Source organism: Bos taurus, chromosome 17, assembly GCF_002263795.3.
Source record: "Bos taurus isolate L1 Dominette 01449 registration number 42190680 breed Hereford chromosome 17, ARS-UCD2.0, whole genome shotgun sequence".
Taxonomy (NCBI): Eukaryota; Metazoa; Chordata; class Mammalia; order Artiodactyla; family Bovidae; genus Bos; species Bos taurus.
Genome location: NC_037344.1, coordinates 15537691 through 15565101, shown reverse-complemented (window position 1 = coordinate 15565101; position 27411 = coordinate 15537691). Strand labels below are relative to the sequence as shown.

Here is a 27411-nt window from a genome sequence, read left to right as displayed (position 1 = left end):
AGTAATGTCTCTGCTTTTTAATGCACTGTCTGCTGCTGCTAAGTTGCTTCAGTCGTGTATCCAACTCTGTGCGATCCCATAGATGGCAGCCCACCAGGCTCCCCCGTCCCTGGGATTCTCCAGGCAAGAACACTGGAGTGGGTTGCCATTTCCTTCTCCTATGCACAAAAGTGAAAAGTAAAAGTGAAGTCGCTCGGTCATGTCCGACCCTTAGCCACCCCATGGACTGCAGCCTACCAGGCTCCTCCATCCATGGGATTTTCCAGGCAAGAGTACTGGAATGGGGCGCCAATGCCTTCTCCAGTGCTGTCTAGGTTGGTCATAGTTTTTCTTTTAAGGAGCAAGTGTCTTTTAATTTCATGGCTGCAGTCACCATTTGAAGTGATTTTGAAGCCCCTCAAAATAAAGTCTGACACTGTTTCCACTGTTTCCCCATCTATTTCCCATGAAGGGATGGGACCAGATGCCATGATCTTAGTTTGATGAATGTTGACCTTTAAGCCAACTGTTTCACTCTCCTCTTTCACTTTCATCAAGAGGCTTTTGAGTTCCTCTTCACTTTCTGCCATAAGGGTGGTGTCATCTGCATATCTGAGGTTATTGATATTTCTCCCAGCAATCTTGATTCCAGCTTGTGCTTCTTCCAGCTCAGCATTTCTCATGATGTACTCTGCATATAAGTTAAATAAGCAGGGTGACAATATACAACCTTGATGTACTCCTTTCCCGATTTGGAACCATTCTGTTGTTCCACGTCCAGTTCTAACTGTTGCTTCCTGACCTACACACACCACAAACCCAGTAACTTACAACATCACCCATTTACCATCCTACAGTCTCTACAGATGAGAAGCCAAACCAGGTCCTCTACTCAGGGTCTCATAGGACTGAAGCCAAGATGTAGGCTGAGCCGTACTCACTCATGGAGACTCTTCAGAAGGACCCACTTCCTGGCTCATTCTGGTTATTAGGGGAATTTATTTCCTTGTGGCTGTATGACGATGGTCCCCATTTTCTAGTTCATCCTGCAACAGGTATGAAGGACAACCACTTGGCAGGGCTTCAGGGGAGACAGTCAGCTTCCAGTTAAAGAAAAATGATTGGGGATAGAGAATGGGGCTGAGGAATAAGCTCAAGAATCAGAATAGAGTCGGGGAGCAGAGGGCACCAGTGCCAGGGAGTGGACACACAGCAAAATGATGGGCAGCTAGGTAGATGAAAGACGTAGAGAATGGAGTGGTGGACACAGCGGGGGAAGGAGAGCGTGGGATGGATTGGGAAAGCACTGAGCTATATACACCACCATGTGTAAAATCAATAGCTAGTGTGAAGCTTCTGTATAACACAGGGAGCTCAGCTCGGTGCTCTGTGATGACGTAGAGTGGTGGAATGGGCAAGGTGGGGATGGGAGGGAGACTCGAGAGGTAGGGGATATACGTATGCATAGGCTTCCCAGGTTGGGCAGCAGTAAAGAATCTGACTGCCAATGCAGGAGATGCAACAGACTCAGGCCTGATCCCTGAGTTGGGAAGATTCCCTGGAGTAGGAAATGGCAACCCACTCTACTACTCTTTCATGGAACATTCTATGGACAGAGAAGCCTGGTAGGCTACAGTCCATGGGGTTGCACAGTCGGACATGACTGAGTGCACACACAGCTGAGTCATTCGGTTGTACAGCAAAACTAACACCATGTTGTAAAGCAATTATCCTTCAAATTTGAAAACAAATTATGAAAAAAAGATGACATAGGAATCCAGGTCATCTTACAGTACAAGTCAGCTACAATCAGGAAACTCAGTTTAGCTAGGCAAATATATATTGGCAGATAGTGTAGCAGCGATTAAAATTACTCTAGAGACCTGAAATTTCTCATTCTCTGATTTTAACTTGTTCTGCTTACCATCTTTATAATGCTTTACTAAATCATCAGGTAATTATTTTCAAGGTCAAAATGTGACTAACCCATAGTTAAAGGACTCTAAAGATTTCTACAGAACTTTTCTTGTTAATAGGAAGAAAAGCAATTAAAGCAAAATTCAAGACACGCTGCTATATGGAAACAGTTCACTGTTCACTGTGTGTGCGCTCAGTCATGTCTGACTCTTTGGGACCCCGTGGACTATAGCCTGCCAGGCTCCTCTGTCCATGGGATTTCCCAAGCAAGAATACTAGATTGCATTGTCATAATTGAATCTGCATCTTCTGCATCAGCAGGTGAATTCTTTACCACCGAGCCACTTGGGAAGCCACACGGAAACACTATATTGTTTTTATTCATGCTAAATAGATTCTGAAGATCAGCAGGAATAAATCAAATGTTCTGTATCAATGTTTCAACATAAAGTACACGAGAAAGCAATTACTTGTTCTTCAGATGTCTCCCTGTTAAAACATTATTTTAAAATTTCTGATTATAGAAAAGCATATCTATTAGTAATTAAAATGTCTTTATCACATCATTAAAAACAATCCATATAAGAAAACAAATGGACTTTGGTATTTGGCAGACTGACATGATAACAGAAAGTAGAAAGACAGTAAAAATTAAGTCACAGGGACTTCCCTGGTGGTCCAGTGGCTAAGACTTCACCCTCCTAATGCAAGGGGCTCAGGTTCGTTTCCTGGCCAGGGAACTAGATCCCACATGCCACAACTAAAGATACCACGTACCACAACTAAGACCCAGAGTAGCCAAACAAATAAATAATTAAAAAAAAAAAATTAAGTCACAGGATTAAAATTTTCAATTCGAGTGATTGTTCTATATCCTTTTGTAAATATTTGAGAACTGAATTGAAGTTTGTGTTCCAAATAAGTTTCACTAGCTTTCAACTGCCTTGGATGCAGCTATTTTCTCTTTTATTCTAAGATAACTCCTCGGAACTTAGTATCAGGATTGCATAAAATCAGAGAATGCTTAGAACAGAAAGTAAGCTTAAGAATCACCCAGTTCACTCTGTAGAAACTGAAGCCGAGGGAAGCCAAGTGAAAGGCTCACAACCACCTCACAAGTCATCAGTAGTGCTGAGATTTGCCAAAGAACAGTAGAATGCAGAAGCCTACATATGTGTGTGTGTGTATATATATGTGTGTGTGTGTGTGTGTGTGTGTGTGCGCATATATATATATATATATATATATCAGGCCTTACTTGTTGCATGCAGCATCTAGTTCCCTGACAAGGGATCAAACCTGGCTCCCTGTACTGAGAACCTGGAGTCTTAACCATTGGACTATCAGGGAAGACTCGATTTTTTTTTTTTTAGCCCTAACTTAAAAAAAAAAAAAAATTATTTCTGAAAACCAAAAAAGGAAATTGCGGTAAATTTTAAATGTATTTATTTTCAGCTTCTTGATCAGTAAGTTGATTGCCCTTATCTGGAAAATCCTTCCTAATGTGAAATTTTGGTCAAACTCTCACTAGCCCACTCCAAAGCCTGGAGGAAACTTGCTTTCTGAATTACCTGATCTTCAGAGCAATAGATATTTTGAGATAGTTCCACATCTTTTTTTTGTTTGTTTTTTGGCCATGCCTCACGGCAGTGGGATCTTAGTTCCCTGGCCAGGGATTGAACCTGTGCCCACTGAAGCACAAGTGTGAAGTCTTAATCACTGAACTGCCAGGGAAGTCCACCACCTCTTATTTTAAACTTTTTTCTGAGGTGTCTTCTCATAGCTTGGACCCTCTGCTTCAGCAGCATTATCTTTCTCACACATCTCTGTGTTTGGAGGTACCTTCTCTGTGTACTGAGTGAATTGTTTCTGATAAGCATCACCACCTCCTTCCATATAGAACCTGCAATGTTCTGATACATGGCGTGCTTCCCAAATACTTCTGCTTTGAATTCCTTGTTTTCTCAACTATAACCAAGGATTCACTTGGTTCCATGAAGGATGGAAAAGCTTCTTTCCACCGCTCTCTTCAGAGACCCCTCCAAAGCTTCTTTCCAGTGGTAGTTCTCAGGTGAACTGAACTCAATACAAAATATCTTCACACTATACTTTGGACATTCCTGAGTATAAGTTGCACAGGCTATCACAGTCTCTAACACAGGCATAAGAAAGCTGACAAATGAGCTCTCTCTAACATGAACTATCACCCCATATTTGAGTGTACTCTATTTATTTGGGGGCTTCCCCAGTGGCTCATGTGCTATTATGAAATGCTGCTTGCTGCACATTCTCAGCCTCTCCTGTAGCTTCAGAATTGTCTAAGATTCCATTCTTAAAATTAGTTCCAGATGGAAACCCTCCTCATCTCTTAGAAATTCATCAGTCTTCCCTTCTGACTCCATCTCTCTGTATGGAAGGCAGCAGGTAGAAAGTCTGTAAAACTTTCACTGAGGAATGTACCTGTAGGATGTAAAGAAGGAAATCCACTCTCCAGAAAATACATACTTCCATTTTTTAAATTTACATGAGCCCTGAAACTCAAAGCTCCAATACTTTGGTCACCTGATACAAAGAACTGACTCATTGGAAAAGACCCTGATGCTGGGAAAGACTGAAGGCAGGAGGAGAAGGGGGCAACAGAGGATGAGACGGTTGGATGGCATCATCGACTCAATGACATGAGTTTTAGCAAGCTACTGGGAGTTGGTGATGGACAGGGAAGCCTGGTGTGCTGCAGTCCATGGGGTCTCAAAGAGTCAGACATAACTGAGCGACAGAACAACAAAAAGCATCTTCGAAGTCAAAGAATTTATAAAAATAATCTCTGAGAAAATAAGAAAATTTCATTAACAAATACAATAAAAACAATTATTATTTTTTTTACCATTTCCTCCCTATAAGGAGAGTTCACATAGCCTTTATTATTGCAATATATTTTTCAAATGAACTTGACAGGAAAGAAAACATCACTTGAAAAGTATTTGTTTCAAGGACTAGTGGGGGTTCAAGGGAAGAAAAGATGGAATGAAAAAACAAAAAGAGGGAGAAAACACTTTTTTTCCCCTATTAAACTATAAAGGGATTCTTTTCTTAAAGTCCTTCCTACAAATCCATAATCTAAGCTCATCTCAGTGTCATTATTACCATTAGTAGACAGATGAAGAAATGTTAAGCGAAGTAATTACCTTCTGGTGACAGTAATGGCATTCTAACTTCCCAGTGTTATAATCACAGGCCAACCCTTAAAGTATTTTAAAGGCCATATCACTGGGTCACAGAAGCAATTCATGTTTACTGGTACTAGAAGCAAATCTCCATAGCTCAGAAATTTAGTGTTAGTTGGCAGCCTGATCAACAAATAAGCAAACCCCCAAACTGTTAAGAGACAGTCTCCTCCTTACTCTGTAAGTCCCTGGAACATCTTCAATTTGATTCTAGATAAGAGAAAAATAATTCCCACTGTACACCATTTCTAAGTTTAGGATCGAAACTTTTAAACCTGCTTTGAATTAGAGAGACTGCATCAATGTTGAGGGAGATTAAAATAAAATAAAATTCTAGTTATCTGGTCCGGTCTTCAGTGGACAGATAAGGATTAGACCACGTTTATTACAGCACCCTAAATTTGGTTTTAGCAATCAATTTTATATTGAGTTCTAAAGGAATGTGTTTACTGCGCAATTTGCACGTGTGAACATCAGAAAGAAGTAGCATACAGCATGTATCTCCAAGTGAAACTGGTCATTCTATTTGCTTATCATATTGTAACACATGCTAAGTAGCACTTAGATCAGGTCTAATTAAACCTGGGTCAATGATTTCAATTGATTTATAAACCTATTTTACATTCAGGACAGTAAACTGTTCCATAATGTAATAAACTCATCAGTGCCAGACAAAGTGTAAAAAGAATCTTTAATTACCTAACATTTTCTATCAAATTCTAATAAGCTTATGTACCCAGGTCAAGGGACCCATTAGGTCACCGACAGTCTGGGCCCTTTGCTAGAAGCCACCAACTCCTACTGTAATACAGCCTTGAGAAAAAGCATGTGCTCACACTGGTATTAACAGTAATTAAGTGAAGCAAAATCAGTGGGCCCATTCTTTCTTCCCTCATTCTACATCTTTTTATCTGTGATCTTATCCTTCTCTTCTGCCTTCTTAAAATCTATCATATGACTTCGAATATTTTCTAGCTTTCCTATCTTCCATTATAAAATTGTATTAATGCTTGTCTTCCTTTCCCTAACTCAGGTCTTCATCTACCTGAATTCTTAACTGCAAACACTTTCATTCAACCACACTGTTACTCCGAGGCACCATGCTATACCACAGAATAACAGACATGAGTGAATTTCACTTGATGGATTAGGGTAGAGACTCCCAGGCTGGAGCACACTATTGGGGTGACTGTCTATAGTTCTGCAAGGATGGTACCTCCAGCACTGCTCAATCATATACTGTAAGTAAAACTGATAGTGTGTACATGGAAATGCAAAGTCAAATCTCACTAGGAACACAGTTAAGAACAGTGACCTTCAGTGATCATTAAGCCTGTTAACTGCAGCAGGAATAATGAGTTCTGACCTGCTTATTCAAAAGCCTGATGATAGGAAAATGGCCAATTTGGTCTTACAACATTGAGGAACCTGGGAAGAAGACCAGCCCTTTTCACTGACCCTCCTGGAGACTTCTACCTCCAATTAGTTCATTAATGAACATGGAGAGTGAATATGGAGAATACTAAGGACTTCAGATGGGTAAAACCATCCTAGGTAAGGGATACAAAAAGACGGAGGGAAAATAACAGGACATCAGTGTGGGGAAGAGCCTTGGGAGCCCCATCTACGCATACAGACAGTACTGTCTCCTCTGTAAGCTGAAGTTTTGAAACCGAGCTCGAAATCCTGAGATAAGGGGTTTCCAAAGAAATATGGGGACTCTGACCGTGCCTTTATAAAGTGTTAAGGGCACATGCTGCTGCTGCTGCTGCTGCTAAGTCGCTTCAGTCATGTCCGACTCTGTGCGACCCCATAGACGGCAGCCCACTAGGCTCCTCTGTCCCTGGGATTCTCCAGGCAAGAACACTGGAGTGGGTTGCCATTTCCTTCTCCATAAGCCACTATAAACAACAGAGGAGGTGGTGATCAGTGTCCAGGGTAATCTGTGTGGCTGCACATGAAGCTGAAAAAGCACTTACTATCTTGTATCTCCTGGCTGAAGTTTTTGCACACTTCTGTTCATGTTCATGTGGGGGAGAGGAAAGTAAGAAATACATTTTAAGGCAGAAAAAGAGCATAATCATACAAAAATTGTAGAAAAAGATGAATTGAAAATGGATGCTGGGATTTCTGGTTGTGGCTATAATTCAGGTATCTAACGGTTCTGGGGCTTCCCAGGTGGCACTAGTGGTAAAGAACCCACCTGCCAATGCAGGAGACATAGAAGACCCAGGTTCGACCCCTGGGTGGGGAAGATTCCCTGGAGGAGGGCATGGTGACCCACTCTAGGATTCTTGCCTGGAGAATCCCATGGACAGAGGAGTCTGGCAAGTTGTAGTCCATGGAGTCTCAAAGAGTCAAACCTGACTGAAGTGACTGATCACACAGCACACGGTGGTTCTGAGTTTAACCAAGAAAGGACAAGCATAAGTTCAGTCTGGGGCAGCTGTAATATTAGGTGATTGTGAAAATAAGTGTGTGTGCACTTAGGCAACCTTAAAAAGAATCTGTCAATGACTATAAAAGAGAGAGTATGTGAAGTCACTTCTTTTCCCTTTCCACATATTCATGTGTATGAATTCCACAAATGCGTGTCTATATAGGCCATGACATGGATGTAAAAAGCCATGGGGTTGACATGCTTACTGACTGGGGTGGGGGATGGGAGAAATAGGGGTGAGAACTGCATGTGGATGGGGCAGAAAGTACGGAGGTGCAAGGCATGTGTGTAGGAGTGAGGAGCATTTGGAGAAGATCACAGACCTGTCTATAGAGGCATGGATTAGAGGACATAGTCATAGTGGGGAAAAGTGGATGAATGCTTATACAAGTCTCTCAAAGATTTCTCTGCAAAAGGCTTGGTTGTTTATATTGTTCCAAAGCAACATTTTCTGAACTATGCAGCTGTTTTTCTTGGAACACAGTGTCTATTTGTATATTGCATGCATGCGTGCTAAGTCATGTCCGACTCTTTTATGACCCATGGACTGTAGCCTGCCAGGCTCCTCTGTCCATGGCATTCTCCAGGCAAGAATGGTGGAGTGGGTTGCCAGTTCCTTCTCCAGTGGATCTTCCCAACCCAGGGATCGAACCCGCATCTCTTTTGTCTCCTGCATTGTCAAGGAAGTTTTTTACCACTTGCGCCACCTGGGAACCCACAGTGTCTGATAAGCATTTGATAAGGGGCTGCATGAAGAAAGCTTCTTAGGTTCAGATGAAAGAAAAGCTGTAGACAACACTGTCTCTGAGAGCCCCTGAAGGACATGAGGATAATGAAGACTCTGAGAAGTCCTACAATCAGGTCACCTACTTCATTTTTTAAAATATAACATTTCAAACTTACTAGACATAAAACTTCATCACTCAAAGAACACATACTAATAACTGAAGGGATATCGGTGTTCTAAAGAACATTCTTTGGAAAAAGATGATATAAACGCATCCAAAGCAACAGAAATACAGGGCGATAATGATGAAAGTGGCTTTGGTAAATACAGACAAATCCAATATAAAATTTTCAGGTCAAATATAATTCCTTGCAGGCCTAATCACTCCTGTAAATTATCTTCAAAGACAAATGAACTCTCAAACTTCTTAAGCAGGTAGGTTTTTGTGTACAGATATTAACTTTATGTGATTTGCATTTTAAAAGACGGAAGAGTGCAGGCTTTTCTCTACAAATTGAGGAGCTATTGAAGTATACTCTAAGTACGCCTTGTATCTTCAGTGACTAAAAACTCTAATTTGCAATCTGACAAATACAACATCTTTTGAATAATGCAAACTAAGGAAGTGCTAATTGGTTTCCATGGTCATATCTCTGGCCTCATGAAAATGGATTAGGAACATAAAGAAAAATGCAGACTACAGCACTGCAGAGCCATTTAAATTATAAATGAAAGGCTATATGGATGAAGAGGGAAATAATAATACTGATGATGGTGATAATTTTAGTAATAGGTGACAGGCATGATGAACACCTGCTTTGCATCAGGTACTGTTTCAGATGGGTTGGGTACCATTTATCTAATTCTCATCTGGGTGGGAATAACAAAAACAACATCAAAAACCCTAATGCTAGAGAAGCTGATCAATAAAAGAAAAACAAATAAAGTCCACAACTAACATTTATTGAGCACTTACTATGTGTCAGGAACTGTTATAAACATTTCACATTAGTAATTCACGGGAACCAAGGCTGTCACATGGCACCTCTGTCATCCCCATTTACAGATAAGAAAACTGAGTCTCAGAGTAATTAATCATGCTGCTAGGCAATAAAAAAGCCTGGATTTGGGCTCAAGCGTGTCTCTAAATCCAAGACTCTTTCTACTCTACTATCCTAAGTCCACAATATTTGTATGCTTTGCATTCCCTAATTTTATAATAAATTAATGTCATGTTGTCACTTTATTGCAAAGTGGCTCATGTTACAGCCTTCTGATAATTTTAGGTGGTCTTGTTCCTAAATGGCATTAATACAGTTACATATAAGAACAGAGTCAGCTTCAGAAGCAAATAGCCCTACTTCTGTTTTCAATGTCTCCTCCCTTCCTTTTCACACTCCAGTCTCGAGAAACATCACTTGAATTTATTTCTGTAGACATTTTATCACAGATTCAGCAATAAAATGCATCAGTCAACTCTAAAAGCAATTGACACTCTGTGTCACTTTTATGAATTTCTACCCTGATTTCAATGCTATATTGCTAAACTTCAAGTCAAAAAAATTTTTAGATTTTTCATAACTCTATCAGAATGCTCCTGTTTCAACCAACCAAATACTTTCCCTAGATCTCTTGCTGGTATCTGGTATCTGATAAGAAGCCAAATCTGGTGTCAGTGTAATTAAAGCCAGAATTTGGATTTCAAGGAAGCACCCATTCTTCAGATAATAAAAGCGTAATGTTCAAAGCTTAAATCAATCTCTTTGCCATTGCCCAAATTAGAGATTTGTAGATGTCACATTTTAAGAAAAACCTTCAACAAACTAGGTAAGCAAACTAAAGAAAATGTTAAGCTACGGGTGAAGGAATTAGTAAGTTCAATATAAGAAGAAAGGAAAACAATCTTTATAGAGTGTTTTTCTCTATCACAGGCAATGCATGGAACTTCACTGCCTTTATTAATTACCCAGAGTCACGGTGGGAGCGAGGTTGTTACAACTCCCGTTAACAGATGTTAGAGGATAGACAACATGCCCGGGGTGACACAGTTGGTGATACAGCTGGGACTGGAACCCAAGGCTGGTGGGCAAGTCAGGTGCTCTTTCTACTGTGAATATATTACATTACTTCACAAGGAAAAAAGAAAGGAGAGGAGATTTACAACTGGGCAGAAAAAGCTGCTTTCAATGTAATTGTAGATAAAACAATGGAGAAGAGTCAAGATCTTTGAGAAAGCAAATTAGCCTTAAAATAATATAAATGTATAAACATGTCTATCCATACAGTCTAAGAGGTATTTGCATGAATATGCACACCGAAAAGTGTTACATAAAATAGGAAAACAAAAGTATAAGTTCATTGTTAATTTCTTTCAGAGACCTTCCCACACATCTGTATATTACAAAACACGACACCATATGTCTATTGTGAGACTTCTCCTACTTAATACCATGAAGGAAAGCTAGGAATAAGCAAGAAGATAAAATTTAGGACAAATAGGAACACTTTTCTAACAATGATCTGTTGGAAAATGGGAGAGATGTATGACCTCCTGAGTTTGAGTCTCAGGTCACTAAAGGGGCCCAAGAAGAAGCTGAGGTGTCAATCTCTCTTCTAGTCTCTAAACGCATTTCATTCTAAAATTCTAAACAAAATATATCCTCTCTAGGAAATCCTTGATATCAAGAACCCCTCTTCTAATTACTATGCTGCCCCAGCTGTGTCACCTGAAGAAGTTATACTGCTGTTATTCCGTTTGCTTGTAAAACAGGAATAATATCACCTTTCAAGCAAGGTTATCAGAAGATTCAATACGGTAAGACATTTGAAATGCTTAATCCATCATAAATTTCAAATAGTGTTAGTTATATCTTCCTATTCCCAGGTGGCGCTACTAGTCAAGAATCTACCTGCAATGCAGGAGAGTCTAGAAATGCAGGTTTGATTCCTGGATTGGGAAGATCTCCTGGAGGAGGAAATGGCAACCCACTCCAGTATTCTTGCCTGGAGAATCCCATGGACAGAGGAGCCTGGCTGGCTACAGTCTATGGGGTCTCACGGAGTTGGACATGACTGAAGCGACTGAGCAAATCACACACAGATCTATGAGGTTCGAGTCAGCGTCTTGGAGGAGCTTCAGGTCTTCATTCTGAATCATGTCAAAATCATAGTGAATAAAACATTTCAGTGATTTGAGGCGTTCCACATAAAGGTGCATCTGAATCAAACATGAGTTGCATTTGCTACTGATGTGAATGTTTTCTTGCTTGCTCACTCCCAAAGGAAAAAAAAAAATGCAGTGTTCTTATGCATTGCTTTCAGGGGTTAGGATGCACATTTTTAGAAAATTCGAGGCAGGCGTATCAAGTTAACTTTTACCTGCTATTCTTATCCTCAAACTTTTCCATCAGTGCCTTTCATGAATTTAGTAAATAATCTCTTTAGTAAAATAATCACTGATATGCTATTGTCTCTCAAAGCAGGCTTTTTGGCCACCAATCAATGTCCATTGCCTTTTTTAATATAGAGAATGTTTTAGACATGCATAAAAGTTAGTGTGGTGAAACCAGAATTTTTTGCAGTAATTCTACTTTCTGGTAGCTAGAAAAGCTAACTAGAAGTGATTTTTAAAAGAGAATAAAACATCTTCAAAATATACATGACTGTTAAGACGCTTCTATATGATATTATAAATCACCTGTGAAGTCCAAGTAAATGGTGATAAGAAAAGATGCTGTTATGAAAGTATTCATCACACATACAATTTTAAAGACTGCATCTGGTGCTTAAAGTAAGCATTATTTGCATGTAGGAAAAGAGTAGTAGTAGGAAACCCATAAAGACAGTTTAATTTTATTTCAAACGAAAAACAAATTTATCAGTTAAAACTCTATTGTCAATATATGGCCAAGGTTGGTCTCAGGTTACTATGGAAGTTCAGATGCATTCATGCATCATAGTAACAGACCGATTCTGACCCACTGCCCTACAGCCTATAGAACATGCCCTGGCTCCCAACACGCAAGATGCCAGTGACAATTACTTTTTTTTTTTTTTATCACTCTGCATATGCTTGTGTGGAAAACTGTATGTTACAGCCAAAGGAACCTCTCCTTAATATTGCTTCCTGCTCTTAAATTAAGAGGATGCCTTTGGGAGGTTCAGTTTAAAATATGTGGGCTTTTTTTGCTGTTGTTCCATTTTTAGAAACAAAACTGAAATATGTGTATGTATTGTGTGTGTGTGAGGAGGGTAAATTAAGCAAAACACCAAAAAGTATAACAAACCTTTAAAGACTCCATAATTTGTATCTTACCATCTCTAAACACGTGCGTTTGACAATGTAAAATAAATAGTAAAGGTTTGTGAGAAAGTAAAAGTCCTACAATAATATAAACATATCTATCTGTACAATCTATGAAGTATTTGCATGAATATACACATAAAAATGTTACATAAAATAAGAAAAAATTAAATACAGTAGAAGTTTATTATCTGTTTCTTTCATAGCCCCTACCAAAAACTGTACATTATAAAACATAATACCATATATCTATGCAGGATCAGTGAAGTCTTATGTTGTATGTTACATGACACTGCTACTGTATATGTGGGAGAAGTAATAAATGAAAAAGGAAACATAAATTCTCTTTTTATGGGTAAACACTTATACTTCTGTATTCAAGAATATTTTCTCACATCCACCATGATAAAATTACATAAATGTTTTCTTAATTTGCAGGGGCTATATGTAGAAGATTACAAAAGAAATAACATAACAGTTGTTAAGATGAGCTGAAAGTTTCCCATGACAAGACAATGTGACCTACACTGAAATAAATGTGAATTCCAAGTAAGGCTTTCAGCTTTTCAAGCAAATTACATCCATCACTCCTATTACTCTGGAAGTTACATGTCTCAAATATACTCTAATACTTAGGTTGCATAATGTTCACTAATTTAAGTGTCTCCAACTCGGAAATAAATGGCACCAGGTTCATATTTAGCATCCATAAAAATATAAAAAAGTCGTCATCATGAATCAAAATCCCAGCAAAATATGTTTGAACCTCTACTATGACACAGGCATTTAAAACTGAATTTTAAGATTAAAGTATTAAGAAAAAATAATTGAGGCCCCTAAAATTTTCCAAAAGATAGAATATAAAATAGAGAACAGGGTAAAGATTTTATGGGATCATTTATTTCCTATGGAAGGAAAACCAAAGCAGAGGAAGCTCTGGAGTCAGACCCAACTGAATTCTAATCCTACCATCAGCAGCTGTGGAATCTTAGACAAACTTCTATAAAACTAGGATGATAAAATTGCAGAAATTACATTAAAAAGTGTAGGAGAAGCACCCAACACATCCCTTGAATGCTAGTAGATGCTCAGTGAATAATGGGATTTTTTGTCATCATTCTTATTAGTATCAGCTGCAAAATATGAACTCTGTTGCTATTTTTAAAAATCTGTTAAGAACCTATCACTATAGTTGGCATATGAACAATTCATGATAAATGCTTGCTCAATGAGCAAGAACTGAATGAAATCTGAACTGCGTAGTGATGGGCAGCAAAGGTCAGACAAGGTCAAAGTATTGGGTTGGCCAAAAAGTTCATTCGGGTTTTTGGTGACAACTTACAGGAACCTGAATGAACTTTTTGGCTAAGCCAATACTTCTTATCTGTCTCAGTTCTTCTGAGAAGTATTTCCTAGGAAAGAATTTTTACCCTCCCCTACTTTTTCTGCCTTTGTGATTGTCTACTTTATGAGCAACATAATTTTTCCTCTGACCTCTAGTGTCGTTGCCAGAGAAAGATCTGCTTCTCCATTCTGTTGTTAAGTCATTGCTCTGAATTTTGGTTTGTTACAATTCCAAGAGACTCAGGTTAGGTTAGCAGAGCAAGTAATTGTTAAGTGCTTGGTCAGTAAACCAGCTACAGGGTCATGGTTCTGGGGTGAGAAGAGATTGCCCGGGTTTCCCTCAGTCTCTACTTATCCTTAACCTAGCAGGCTGATGCTCACTTACTCCATTATGGCTAACATTCCTGAGTTCTCCACGGCCACTGGGACTCATCAGGTCTTCATTTGCTATAAAATGAGTGGTGAAATCAACATGGAAGACACCTTGAACAAGAGGTCCTTGACCTGTGTCCTTGCTTTGTTCTGCCATTACTAAATCATGTAATGTGTGACAGATTTTAACTAGATCTCAGTTTTCTCTCAAAGGAGACAAAAAGTGGGTCACTAAGAGCACAGGTTCGGGCTTCCCTAGCGATCTAGTGGTTAAGACTTTGCCTTCCAATGCAAGGGATGTGGGTTCAGTCAGTGGTGGGGAGCTAGGATCCCACCTGTCTGGAGGCCAAAAAACCAAAACATTAAAGCAGAAGCAATATTGTAACAAATGGTCCACATCAAAAAAAAAAAAGAAAGAAAGAAAAATTCCAAAAAAATTTTTTAAAAAGAGCACAGGCTTTGCAGACAGAAATATGTGGCATCACGCATTGGCTTTGCAATGTAACAGCATTGTAACTTTATGAAAAGTACTTAACTTTTTCTATACCTCAGTTTCTTAGTATATAAAATGACAAAAATCATAACATCATAGGCTAATTTGATAAGGGTCAATGAAACATCTCTAATATACTCATCAGAGTATAAGACACATAATATCTCATTCTCCCCAATATAAGCAAACAGGTTTTAGTTTACAATTTCAAAAATGCACTGTCATATTTCATGAAATTTGATTTAAGTCTATAAATAAGGCACACACTTTTTGCCCTTTAACTTTTCTGTGGAAAAAAAAAAAAAATTTCACCTCAAACTCAAAAATCCCAGTTCTCAGCACATAGGAAGCAGTGGCCACATTAAACTATTAAACTCCAAGAAATGACTTTGGGAGCTTTAAATCTGAATTATCTGAAATGAAGCAACCCAAAGGGACAGTGACTACAAAAAAACTAGACAGATTCTAGGGATATTCGCCACCCAAGGATGGTGCCGACAAGTATACCCTTATTTCTGTGAAGTCTGTGAAGTTTTTTTTAAAGAAATCTGAGAATTCTATTGCTTTAAAAACAATGACTGGAGAATAGAAGGAATGAAAGTGAGATTAGTATAAAAGCATTAAAAACAAAACCAATAATCAAAAAAACACAATGCTTCTTATCCTGGATCAAGTGGTACTGGTGGTAAAGAACTTGCTGCCACTGCAGGAGATGCAAGAGACGTGCGTCCGATCCCTGGATCAGGAAGATCCCCTAGAGGGAGGCATGGCAATCCACTCCAGTATTCTTGCCTGAAGAATCCCCTAGATTGGCCAGCTACAGTCCACAGGGTCGTCAAGAGTGAGACGTGACTGAAGCGACAGCACCTAAGCACGTGTGCATCCCTGATCTAACACTTTTCTGACTCAGTACCTCAGAGGTTGCCAAGTCAGTGGAAAGAAGATAAATTACAACAGATGTAAAAACAGGTTATTTTAAACCAGAAAACAGGTTATTTTAACCAGAAATCAACAGGTTACAATAAGTGCATAATGTGTGTTGTTCACAGGCAAGGAAATCCACAAATTTGGCAAAACGCAAAATGGGGAAAAAAAATAGTAACCTAGCCATTTCAAAATTTATTTTTTCTAGAAAATGCAATGTTTCGTTGCTCACTTTGGTTTTCTTTTATACAATCAAAATCAAATAAATAAGAATCAGGAGTTTAAAATCAAAAGGGTCTTGATTTCCTGTAAATCTAGAGTTATGTTACTTTTTTTAACCTAAGTATAATACCTTAAACTAGATCTACCTGTTCCTAGGCTTCCTCTAATTGCGTGTGTTTAGGTATTTTCCTTCCACTAAAGATTTCTTGGCTCCTGATATCTTTCCCAAAGCCAGTATCTAAGCATTGTGCGGTGGGCTGCTGATATTAACAACAGTTATGATACAAGCAACACTGCGGAGTGTTCAGCAAGGTGAGGAATAAAGTGTCATGTAGCATACACAGAAAACGTGTGACCTGCTGGTGGTTCTCAGCAAGCTCAGTGTCTGACATCTCATCTAATTGCCATGCTAGATGGATAATAGATATCTTCTAGAATATCAGTGACAATGATAGATAGACATTTTAGCTGGCACTTGCACACTTCCTATGGAAAATAACCACAGCAAAATTCTATCGGGAATAACATCACAAAACTACAAAGATCTTTAAATGCCTTCCTCAATAAAATACAACAAAAACAACAGCCAAAAGGAAGCCAAAGAGAATACGCCAGCCTCTGTAGGAGCCATCAAAACTTATTTTTCCGTAAGACTGTGAATTGCTTTAAATCATTTTAAATCATCTCTTAAGTCAAAATGCAAATCTGTAAGGATCAGGAAAAATCAGAAAGCAGACAGCCAGCAGTACAGATTCCACCATAAACCATGGCATCTACATTGAAATAAATTGGTTATAATGAATCCTCAGGGGCTGAGCAGAGGGCAAACACACTTAAGACACATTGCCTGTTCCCTTATGTAAAATCATCCAAGATTTACAAACAGTGCTCTATATAATTTTTATTTTTATATATACTGTATAAATATTGTAAGGTAGTATTCTCCAAGCATACATAATCTTAAAGTTATTATACAATTGGAAAATGGCATACTATTTTTTTCTAACTTATAAGGAAGTTAAGAAAAATGATTATTTAATACTCTTCTCAGTATTGAAACACTGAGCAACTTCCTAAAGATTGTTGTATCGTCTTCTGAAATTGTGCCGTGTTGTGCTTAGTCGCTCAGTCATGTCCGACTCTGCAACCGCATGGACTGCAGCCCGCCAGGCTCCCCTGTCCTTGGGGATTCTCCAGACAAGAATACTGGAGTGGGTTGCTATGCCCTCCTCCAAGGGATTTTCCCAACCCAGGGATGGAACCCCGGTCTCCTGCATTGCCACCTGGGCTTTCTACCATCTGAGTCACCATTTATCATCCAAGCCACCATTGTAATCATCCCAAAAATCATATCTAAATCTGTTGTGTGTTGCTATATGAATCTGCTTTAACTTAAGTTTCATATTTAATTGTACAAGCAACAAAATAAGCTCAAAAAAGAATAATCAGCCTACCCTTTATTATCATAAATCTGCCACTTGCCTCTAACAAACATATTTCAAACCAAGAAACCCACCTGATTTAAAACATAATTTGGAAATAGTATTAATAACATGCCCATCATTTCTATTTACTTTCTTACTTTCAAATAGTTTCCTCCCCTTATTTTTTTGAAGTTTCATCATTTTTTGAAGTTTCATTTAAAGTTTCATCACTTTATTTTTTATCTTATACTGAAAAAGGGCTGCTTACAATATTATATTGGCTTCAAGGGTACAACATAGTGATTTAATATTTTTATAGATTAAGCACCATACAAAGCTATTATAATACTGACTGTATCCACATGCTGTATATTATACCCCTATGGCTTATATAGTATATAACTGGTAGTTTGTACTGCTTAATATTCTTCACCTCGTTCATCCCCCCACCACCACCCCTTCCCCTCTAGCCACCACCAGTTTGTTAATAATATCATTTTCCCCCCTATAAGAACTGATAACCTTTGACTGTCTGAAACACAAACTTGAATATGAACTTGAATAATTGCTGCTTCCCGTTAACTTACTACAGTGGAGAACAGAAGCCATTTGAGAGCTGACATCTAAATATCTGTAAGAACTGCGACTTCTCAAACTCAACCAGCATTCCATAAATACGATGGGCTGTTAACTTAAATAGCATTGAGACCTACCTCAGGCTCAGAGCCAGCACTTGCTCCTTGGACTTCAGTAGCTCCCCGACTTTAAAACTGGCATAGCCCAGGAAACTTCGCTGCAAATAAGACAGAATGGTTACTATTAACTTCCAAGATTCTTAATATTTTGTATCATGACAATCACACAAAATTAGTCTTTAGAAGAAAGAAATGTTAACTCTATTAGCCCAACAAATATTCCACTGACTAAAGTACAACTGTCAGTAACATAAATCTACTTCACGGGGTGAGATTGAAGGGGGTGTGAATTCATCCTTCTCACTAAAAACAGAGATGAAGAGTCTGGAAAATAACAATACAGCCAACAGAGAAGCCAGGACTTTTCCACAAACAAATTCCACCTAAGAAAACTCGTATAAAAGAAAAGATGACAAATGTTCAATGTTTACCAATGCTGTGCTTGTTCTTATTAGAATTCCTCAAGGCAGGGGCAGCACTAACTTTGTATTCCAGATATGAGCAAATCTGTTAGTTGAAGCTATTTTTATGTGGGACTCGGCACAAGCTATAAATAGAAATGCTATATTTCTCCCCCATCACAGCAATGTTTAAAAGTATTTGTTTCCTTTGTTATTTCTACACTATCATGGGACAATTTCATTCCAACATGCAAAAAAAAAAATGGTACTTATTTAGTTACATTTTCTAAAATTGTTTTTTAAATCTATCATACCGGGTATTGGTGATCTATGAATATGTCTACCTTCTACGTTCTCTGACTCATAATATGAAGAATAAAACACTAAATTGGTTTTTCTTTTCCAGGATAAAAACCTTTCATCTCTTTTTAATATTCCTGGCTGCTTGTGATTTAAAAGTCAGAATATTATGGTATACCATATATAGGATTTTTCATTCTGCTTTCAAGGTCAAGATGTAAACATGAAAATATCAAACCCATATTATTACCCATACCATTGCTGCCTAACACATTCCAATACTTTACAAGAAGTCCACACTACATCTTTCAGAAAATTCTCTCTTCATAAGTCTGTTGCCAGCCCGCCCTAAAATGAGATGCCAGGTTTAAGTCAACTGGGTCTTTTCAGAGGAAAGTGTGCAATTATTCCATATATAAAAGGCTGCGCCTACACAGAGAGATCACTGGCCATAGGGGAGAAAAGCATCAAAGCTCTAACCTAAAGAACTGGTTCAAAAGTCATAAAGGCAAAAATTTGAAACACAACTTGGTTGTCAAGTTGGAGATATTGGTATGTTAGTAATGATAAGCCCAACTGATTCAGATGAAACTCAAAGAGATGGTTTAGACAAGTCCCAATCCAGAATCACAGAAGACTAAATTATCAGATGAAGAATGTTATGTGAAAACAGAAGATTTGTGGAAACAAGCTCTGATGACATGAATGACGAGAGTGAATCAAGGCAGAAAAGAAGTCTATGAGCTGTATGAACAAAGCTTCAGGAAATTTAGGGTGACTTTTCAGTAAGGGGCCAAGCTAGTCGAGGAGATTCCCAGCTGAACAAAAGTATTTACACCACCTCAGCAGAGGCCTACTAGCTGTCTCTGCGTAAAAGGGCTCCCTCCCAAACACTGCCAGTCTCTATTCCTTATCCTGATGTATCGTTTCTATTGTTACTTAAATATTATGTGTTTAATTGCCTATTTTGCCCTCCCCTCAAAATAAAAATTGAGATTTGAAGTTCCCTGATGAGTTTTGCTTTCTGATAAAACACTGCTGAACATTAGGTGTGTGATAGTGAGTGACAATAAATGAATGACGGATGGCATACACGCTACATTTCAAGTAAGTTATTCTATGATACATAGAAGAAAGCCTCCTGCAGATATTTACAAACTATTTAGTGGTAAAGAATCTGCCGACCAACGCAGGAGACGTGAGAGATGCAGGTCCTATCCCTGGGTCGGGAAGACACCCTGGAGTAGGAAATGGCAACCCACTCCAGTGTTCTTGCAGGGAAAAATCCCATGGACAGAGGAGCCTGGCGGGCTTACAGTCCATGGGGCCACAGAGTCGGACGTAACTGGGCGACTGAGCACATAGTTCACTGAACTGTGGGAAATCAAAACAATTTTTTAGTTTGCAGATTGTGTACTACGTTAGTGAATTTCACTTTAGCATTTAAATACTTTAAAGACATGTCTCACTTACTCTTTTGCTGGTAATCAGGGGTTTTAATTTAAATTCCACCCCTCACTCATTATCCTCACTCAAAGAAAATGCTTAACTCAGTGGAAATGTCAGTGTCCCCAAAATTCAAGTTATTTCCTCCCTTTGCCTCTTGAGATTTTGAAGGTATAGATGGTTTTAGAATTACGAAAACAAACTGCACATGCCATGCATGTTATTGTGGTCTTTTCAGCAATAAAAGTGGCAGATGTCCCAGACGGGAATGTAGGAAGGAACAGGTGGAGGGGCTATTTTAAGAAACGCTCTACAGACACAGCAAGAGACACGGCTGCAAGTAGTCTGTGACCACAAGCCACCGATGTCTCTCCTGCCCACAGAGCCGGAGCTACTGAGGAAGCAGTGCCTAGCTCACCCATCTTCTAGCTCAGTCCATGGTTCAGAACATAGGGATTGTATGCTACGCCCATTGCTGCGCTGTGAGAGCTTGCAGTGTGCCAAAAAAGGATGCTCGTGAGTCAGTCCTTTCCATCACAACTGTCAGTGCCATGATTAACATCAAAGGATATTATCCTTTGAGAGAGAGCTTACAGAAATCATACAAGCCAGTACAAATCACCTTAGGTATTACGCGTGCTCAGTCGGTAAGTCACGTCCAACTCTTTGCAACCCCATGGACTGCAGCCTACCAGGCTCCTCTGTCCATGGAATTTCCCAGGCAAGAATACTGGAGTGGAGTTGCCATTTCCTTCAGGGGATCTTCCCAACCCAGGGGTCAAATCCGCGTCTCCTGCCTTGACAGGCGAATTCTTTACCAGTGAGCCACCTGGGAAGCCCAGTGATATTATGAAACCATGTCAAACCAGAGGAAGTGTTATATATTCTAAATTTTTAAAATTTTATTCTAAAAATAATTATACATTAGGACTTCATGTTGCAAAAATGCACTATGACTACCTAGAGGGGTGGGATGCAGGACAGTGAGAGGGAAGCTCAAGAATGAAGGGATGTATGTATACTTATGGCTGATCCATGTTTTCGTATGGCAGAAACCAATACAACATCATAAAGCAGTTATCCTTGAATGAAAAATAAAACATAAAATAAAAGGAATTAATAAAATCCCCCAATTTACAGACAGTGCATAATTTCACATTGCAATACTGAACAATGGACTTGCCCATACATTTACCTTCTAGCGGGTTTTTATGTGTCTGCTTCTAATAAGATTATGACCTTCCACACCTTAGAAGGTGGAAAACATATCATTCGTTTACATGAATATTCACTGGACTCTTGGTAAAAGAATGAATTAGAGAAAATAGTCTTCTCTATTTCTGAAACTTGAATTCCCATGGAGGGAAAATAGTGCACAGTGCTAATGCGAAAGAAAACTTAATACAGTTACTTTATCTTACTACTATTTTAATCACAACCATATAATTTAATAAAATTATTTTTAACAAATTTTTTATATTCCACGTGTAACTTAGGGAACATTTTTATTTCTCCTTCAATGTTGTTTCTAAAATTCTTAGCCTAAAGGTTTTAAAGTAGAAGCTCTAATATTGGGGGTAAATTAAAAAAAAAATTGTGACACTAGAATTGGAGGCCTGAAGCACCATTCTAAATTCAGGATTATATCCAAAAACTAAAATCTGGGCAAATAAATCATTTCTCCAAGCCCCCAGCCTAACTGTCCACTGATGGGCATTGAAGAGCTCTGTAGGTCTGTCTTTTCTCTCACAAACCTAGGAATTGTACAATTTATTCCACCACATTAGGCCTTAGTTTCTATATGAAACAGTTGTATATGATAATAGTTCTTTCTCACAGTTACTGTTAAAAGAATTAAAGTAATCTAGGCAAAGCACTTAGTACATTACTGGGAAAATAGAAACCACTGCATAAATATTAGATTATATAGTGCTTAAGGAAAATATGCCCAGAAGTCAGATGACTTAAACATAAGTCCACTTTAAGTATTTTTGGAAAAGGCAGAGTATTAAAAAATGTCTGAGAGAAATTCCAGTTATAAAAAAGGAAAACACGTGTTTAAAAATAAAAGTTAGATTCAGGCAAAACATAACTTGAAATAAACTCTAGTGAAAAATAAGTTTTTCTGCCAAATAGGAGAAAGTGAAGAGGAACTAAAGAAACTCTTGATGAAGGTGAAAGAAGAGAGTGAAAAAGCTAGCTTAAAACTCAACATTCAAAAAACTAAGATCATGGCATCTGGTCCCATCACTTTTTGGCAAATAGATAGGGAAAGAATGGAAACAGTGGCAGATTTTATTTTCTTGGGCTCCAAAATCAATGCAGACAGTGATTGCAGCCAATTAAAAGACACTTGCTCCTTGGAAGAAAAGCCATGACAAACCTCGACAGTGTGTTAAAAAGCAGATTCATCACTTTACCAACAAAGGTCTGTGTAGTCAAAGCTATGGTTTTTCTAGTAGTCATGTAGATGTGGGAGTTGGACCATAAAGAAGGCTGAGTGCTGAAGAACTGATGCTTTCAAACTATGGTGCTGGAGAAGACTCTTGAGAGTCCCTTGGACTGCAAGGAGATCAACCAGTTAATCCTAAAGGAAATCAACCTTAAATATTCATTGGAAGGACTGATGCTGCAGTTGAAGCTCCAATACTTTGACCACCTGATGTAAAGAGCTGACTCACTGGAAGAGCCCCTGATGCTAGGAAAGATTGCGAGCAGGAAGAGAAGAGATCAGCAGAGGATGAGATGGTTGGATGGCATTATGACTCAATGGACATGAGTCTGAGCAAACTCCAGGAGATAGTGAAGGACAGGGAAGCCTGGCGTGCAGCAGTCCATGGGGCTGCAAAGAGCTGGGTACAACTTAGCAACTGAACAACACCCTAGTGAAAGAATGAATGTCATGTGGTCCCTTGCACTTCATAGTGCTGAGTACACAATAGCTATGATTTCTTGTAACTCAAATTTTTATTAGATCATGTGGAATGTTTATCAGAGCCCAAGAAATATCTGGATGAAATCAAAGAAAGTTAAGACTTGTGGAGACATGGCCCGCCTATAGATAAAAATCAGGGACCCATAGGAGTTAACTGGCTTACACCCCATCACAAAACTAGTTAATATGCAGAGGCCAAGTTAGAATCCAGGTTTCTTCCTCCTCAGTCCAGAATTCTTTCATCCTGCCTCACGCTGCGGGCCTCATTTCCAGGACAGGTGGCAATCCCCTTTCCTTCTGACGGGCTCTCTGTTCCCACTCTGTGTGGCTCTGACCTTTCTGGCCTGCTCACAATGATGCAACACTCACAATTATCATTCTGGTGCAAGCACCCAAAGTAGATGACTATTATGTTACTAGATGCGTGATTTCAATCATTCGCCTGGCTGGAGAGTGATGTCAAGCAGGGTGGTGAAAGCAAGACATCTGTGTCAATCCCTAGCCCTGCTCTATGGGAAGTGTACAGATAAACAGTCCCTGCACCAGTCCCAGCAAGGACTCTTCAGTCACAGACATCCACAGTGCTCAGCAGGGTTGCATACTTCCCTGAAGCAGGTCCTCAGCAGTCTGGTGCCCTGGTATTACACCAGGACCCAGCGGAAGTACTCCCTCTGTATGCATACCTCCAATGCCTATGTTCATCTCACAAAGCCTTTATGCCAAGTAATAGGTTGTCTTTATATTTCAACTTGCATGAACCTCCCAAATTTTTTCAAGTGCTGTCCAGAGCTGCATTATCCAGCTTGAGCACTAGTTTGCGGCTATTGTGAAGTGCGATGTGTTCTACATGTAAATACACATCAGAGTTATAAGATGTGATATGAAAAGAGTGTGACATATATCATTAATGATTTTTACATTGATTATATTTTGAAATGATAATATTTGTGCATAGACAGGGTTAAATAAGAGAAGGCAATGGCACCCCATACCAGTACTCTTGCCTGGAAAATCCCATGGATGGAGGATCCTGGTAGGCTGCAGTCCATGGGGTCGCTAAGAGTCGGACTCGACTGAGCGACTTCACTTTCACTTTTCACTTTCATGCATTGGAGAAGGAAATGGCAACCCACTCCAGTGTTCTTGCCTGGAGAACCCCAGGGACGGTGGAGCCTGGTGGGCTGCCGTCTATGGGGATGCACAGAGTCGGACACGACTGAAGTGACTTAGCAGGGTTAAATAAAATCTTATAATTAATTTCACCTATACCTTTTTACACTTTTAAAAGCATGGGCTACTAGAAAATTTTAAATTATATATGTAGTACACATTGTATTTCTATTAGACAGTGCTGGTTTTGAGGTTAAATGGATATGTCCGTTATACTCTGTTCTATTCTCATAAAACTATACACAGTAACTGTGGTATAAGTTGTAAAAGGTCTTTGAAAACTTGAAGTTGATATCGCGAGGCTGATATATAACATCTCCTACAAATAACTTACAGGACAGGGCTTTTTTCATACCTTTGTACAAGTATTTTTTCTTCACTCTCAACCCTAACAGACATTGTTGCACAGTCTCCAACCCCACAGGGAGGGATAGGGCATACATGAAATATTTGGGCTGAAAAAAATACATCAGAAAGAAAAAAAAAACTGAGAGGAAATCTATTACAATGTGATGAAGAGTCTACAAAAAACATTAAAAAGCACTTTAGGGTGAAGTCATATATATTATAAAATTACATCTTTATTATGAATACACCTGAAAAGTTTTCACAGCACAAATTGGTATCCGCTTGACTAAGTCATCAACAAAGGTGTGGGTGCCTCTAATAGGTGCTGCTGAAGAATGCAAAGAAACATGTGGAACATATTTGAAAGATTTATAATAAAATGGTTAGCTCATTTTTAAAATAGGAGTACTTTACATGTTTCAATGCCATTTTCCCAAATCTTCCCATCCTCTCCCTCTCCCACAGAGTCCATAAGACTGTTCTATACATCAGTGTCTCTTTTGCTGTCTCGTACACAGGGTTATTGTTACCATCTTTCTAAATTCCATATATATGCGTTAATATACAGTATTGGTGTTTTTCCTTCTGGCTTACTTCACTCTGTATAATAGGCTCCAGTTTCGTCCACCTCACCAGAGGGATGATATGGGGAGGGAGGAGGGAGGAGGGTTCAGGATGGGGAACACATGTATACCTGTGGTGGATTCATTTTGATATTTGGCAAAACTAATACAACTATGTAAAGTTTAAAAATAAAATAAAATAGATAAATCCAAAAAAATAAAATAAAATAAACAGGGTGACCAAAAAAAAAAAAAATAGGAGTACTTAGTGGGTAGAGTTCTTGACACATTGACCAAGAACTGAAACCCTCAAGAATTTTCTCAGTATCCAAAAAAATTCTGAGGAGTGATGAGATGTGTATTAACCAGTGGTCCTTCATAGCTTCTCAAGGTGTGGCAATTCTTCCCTATCAGAATACCATGTATTATGAGAATGTTAGAAAGCCAAGGCATGCTTTAAAGTGTTAGTTGCTCGTCCATGTCTGACTCTTTGCAACCCCATGGACTGTAGCCCACCAGGCTCCTCTGTCCATGGAATTCTCCAGGCAATAATCCTGGAGTGAGCTGCCATTCTCTTCTCCAAGGAATCTTCTTGATGCAGGAATTGAACCTGGGTCTCCTGAATTGCAAACAGATTCTTTACCACCTGAGCCACCAAGGAAGCCCCCAAAGCACACTGACTTATTTACGCTCATGCTTATCATGCTTGAGATATAGTTCAGCAATATAACTGCCATTTCACTGATATCTGATGTGTCGGAAAATGTACTAGATTCTTATCATATTATGTGATTATCTTTGGACATACCCTCCTCCCTTTGTATTCTGGTGGTCTAAACAAATACAAGATGGCAAACCAAAATCTTGGAATGGGAGACAGCATCAGTAGGGAGCTGCAACTGGGCAGGGAGACTGCACGGGGCCTGCTGGGAGGGAAGCCTGAGGCTGGAAGGACTTGCTGGTCCCTTGGGGAAAAGTAAAGAAGCCCTTGTAGTCTCGGCAGTGAGATTGGTGGTGGAAGTAAGAAGAGTAAAAGAGGCTAAAGGGACAGGCAGAAAACAAAGCATGAAAATTCACTTGAATCGGAATTATTCAACCTGCCCCAGGAAGAAACTTGAAGTCAGCGTTCAGCATGAGTGAGCATTGAAGCATCATTTTTCTTCGCCTTCGCTAACAGATGCTGAGGAGGCTGACTCACTTCTCAGCCAGTTCATGCTTTCTGGATGGCTCCCTTTGGCCAGTTGGAACGGCAGCTGTGGCCAATGAGGAAGTGAACGCTACCTAGTACAGGGTTCCCCACACCCACCGGAAGAAGGCTGCTAATTGCATGTAGGACTTCAGGGAATTTCAAATATGCCTTTCAGTTGGCTCAGCCACAGGGTGTCTTCAGTTCAGTTCAGTTCAGTTCAGTTGTTCAGTCATGTCCGACTCTGCACCCCATGAATCGCAGCACGCCAGGCCTCCCTGTCCATCACAAACTCCAGGAGTTCACCCAGACTCAAGTCCATCGAGTCAGTGATGCCATCCAGCCATCTCATCCTCTGGTGCCCCCTTCTCCTCGTGCCCTCAATCCCTCCCAGCATCAGAGTCTTTTCCAAGGAGTCAGCTTTTCGCATGAGGTGGCCAACGTACTGGAGTTTCATTCCTTCCAAAGAAATCCCAGGGCTGATCTCCTTCAGAATGGACTGGTTGGATCTCCTTGCAGTCCAAGGAACTCACAAGAGTCTTCTCCAACACCACAGTTCAAAAGCATCAATTCTTCGGCACTCAGCCTTCTTCACAGTCCAACTCTCACATCCATAGATGACCACAGGAAAAACCATAGCCTTGACTAGACGGACCTTTGTTGGCAAACTAATGTCTCTGCTTTTGAATATGCTATCTAGGTTGGTCATAACTTTCCTTCCAAGGAGTAAGCGTCTTTTAATTTCATGGCTGCAGTCACCATCTGCAGTGATTTTGGAGCCCAAAAAAGTAAAGTCTGACACTGTTTCCACTATTTCCCCATCTATTTCCCATGAAGTGATGGGACTGGATGCCATGATCTTAGTTTTCTGAATGTTGAGCTTTAAGCCAACTTTTTCACTCAACTTATTTCTGGACTTCTTCCTCCTTTCTGAATTCCAGATCCCAGGGACAAGCCTCCTGGGCTATCTTTTCAAGAGCTTCCACCGCCTTGTCTAA

At 39.4% G+C, this 27411-nt stretch overlaps 1 protein-coding gene across 5 annotated transcripts in view; it reads right to left on the bottom strand.

Moving 5' to 3' along the window:
- The window catches only part of INPP4B (inositol polyphosphate-4-phosphatase type II B), a 455375-nt gene that overhangs the window by 264896 nt on the left and 163068 nt on the right, over positions 1–27411 (bottom strand). For 4 of the 5 annotated variants that reach the window (XM_024977565.2, XM_059876249.1, XM_024977564.2 and 1 more), the window contains exon 7: positions 18083–18162. In XM_024977565.2, coding sequence (XP_024833333.1) covers positions 18083–18162 — 80 coding nt within the window. Of the gene's footprint in view, positions 1–18082; positions 18163–18495; positions 18564–27411 lie in introns of those variants that run through there. The other variant, XM_059876248.1, reaches the window with a different exon arrangement.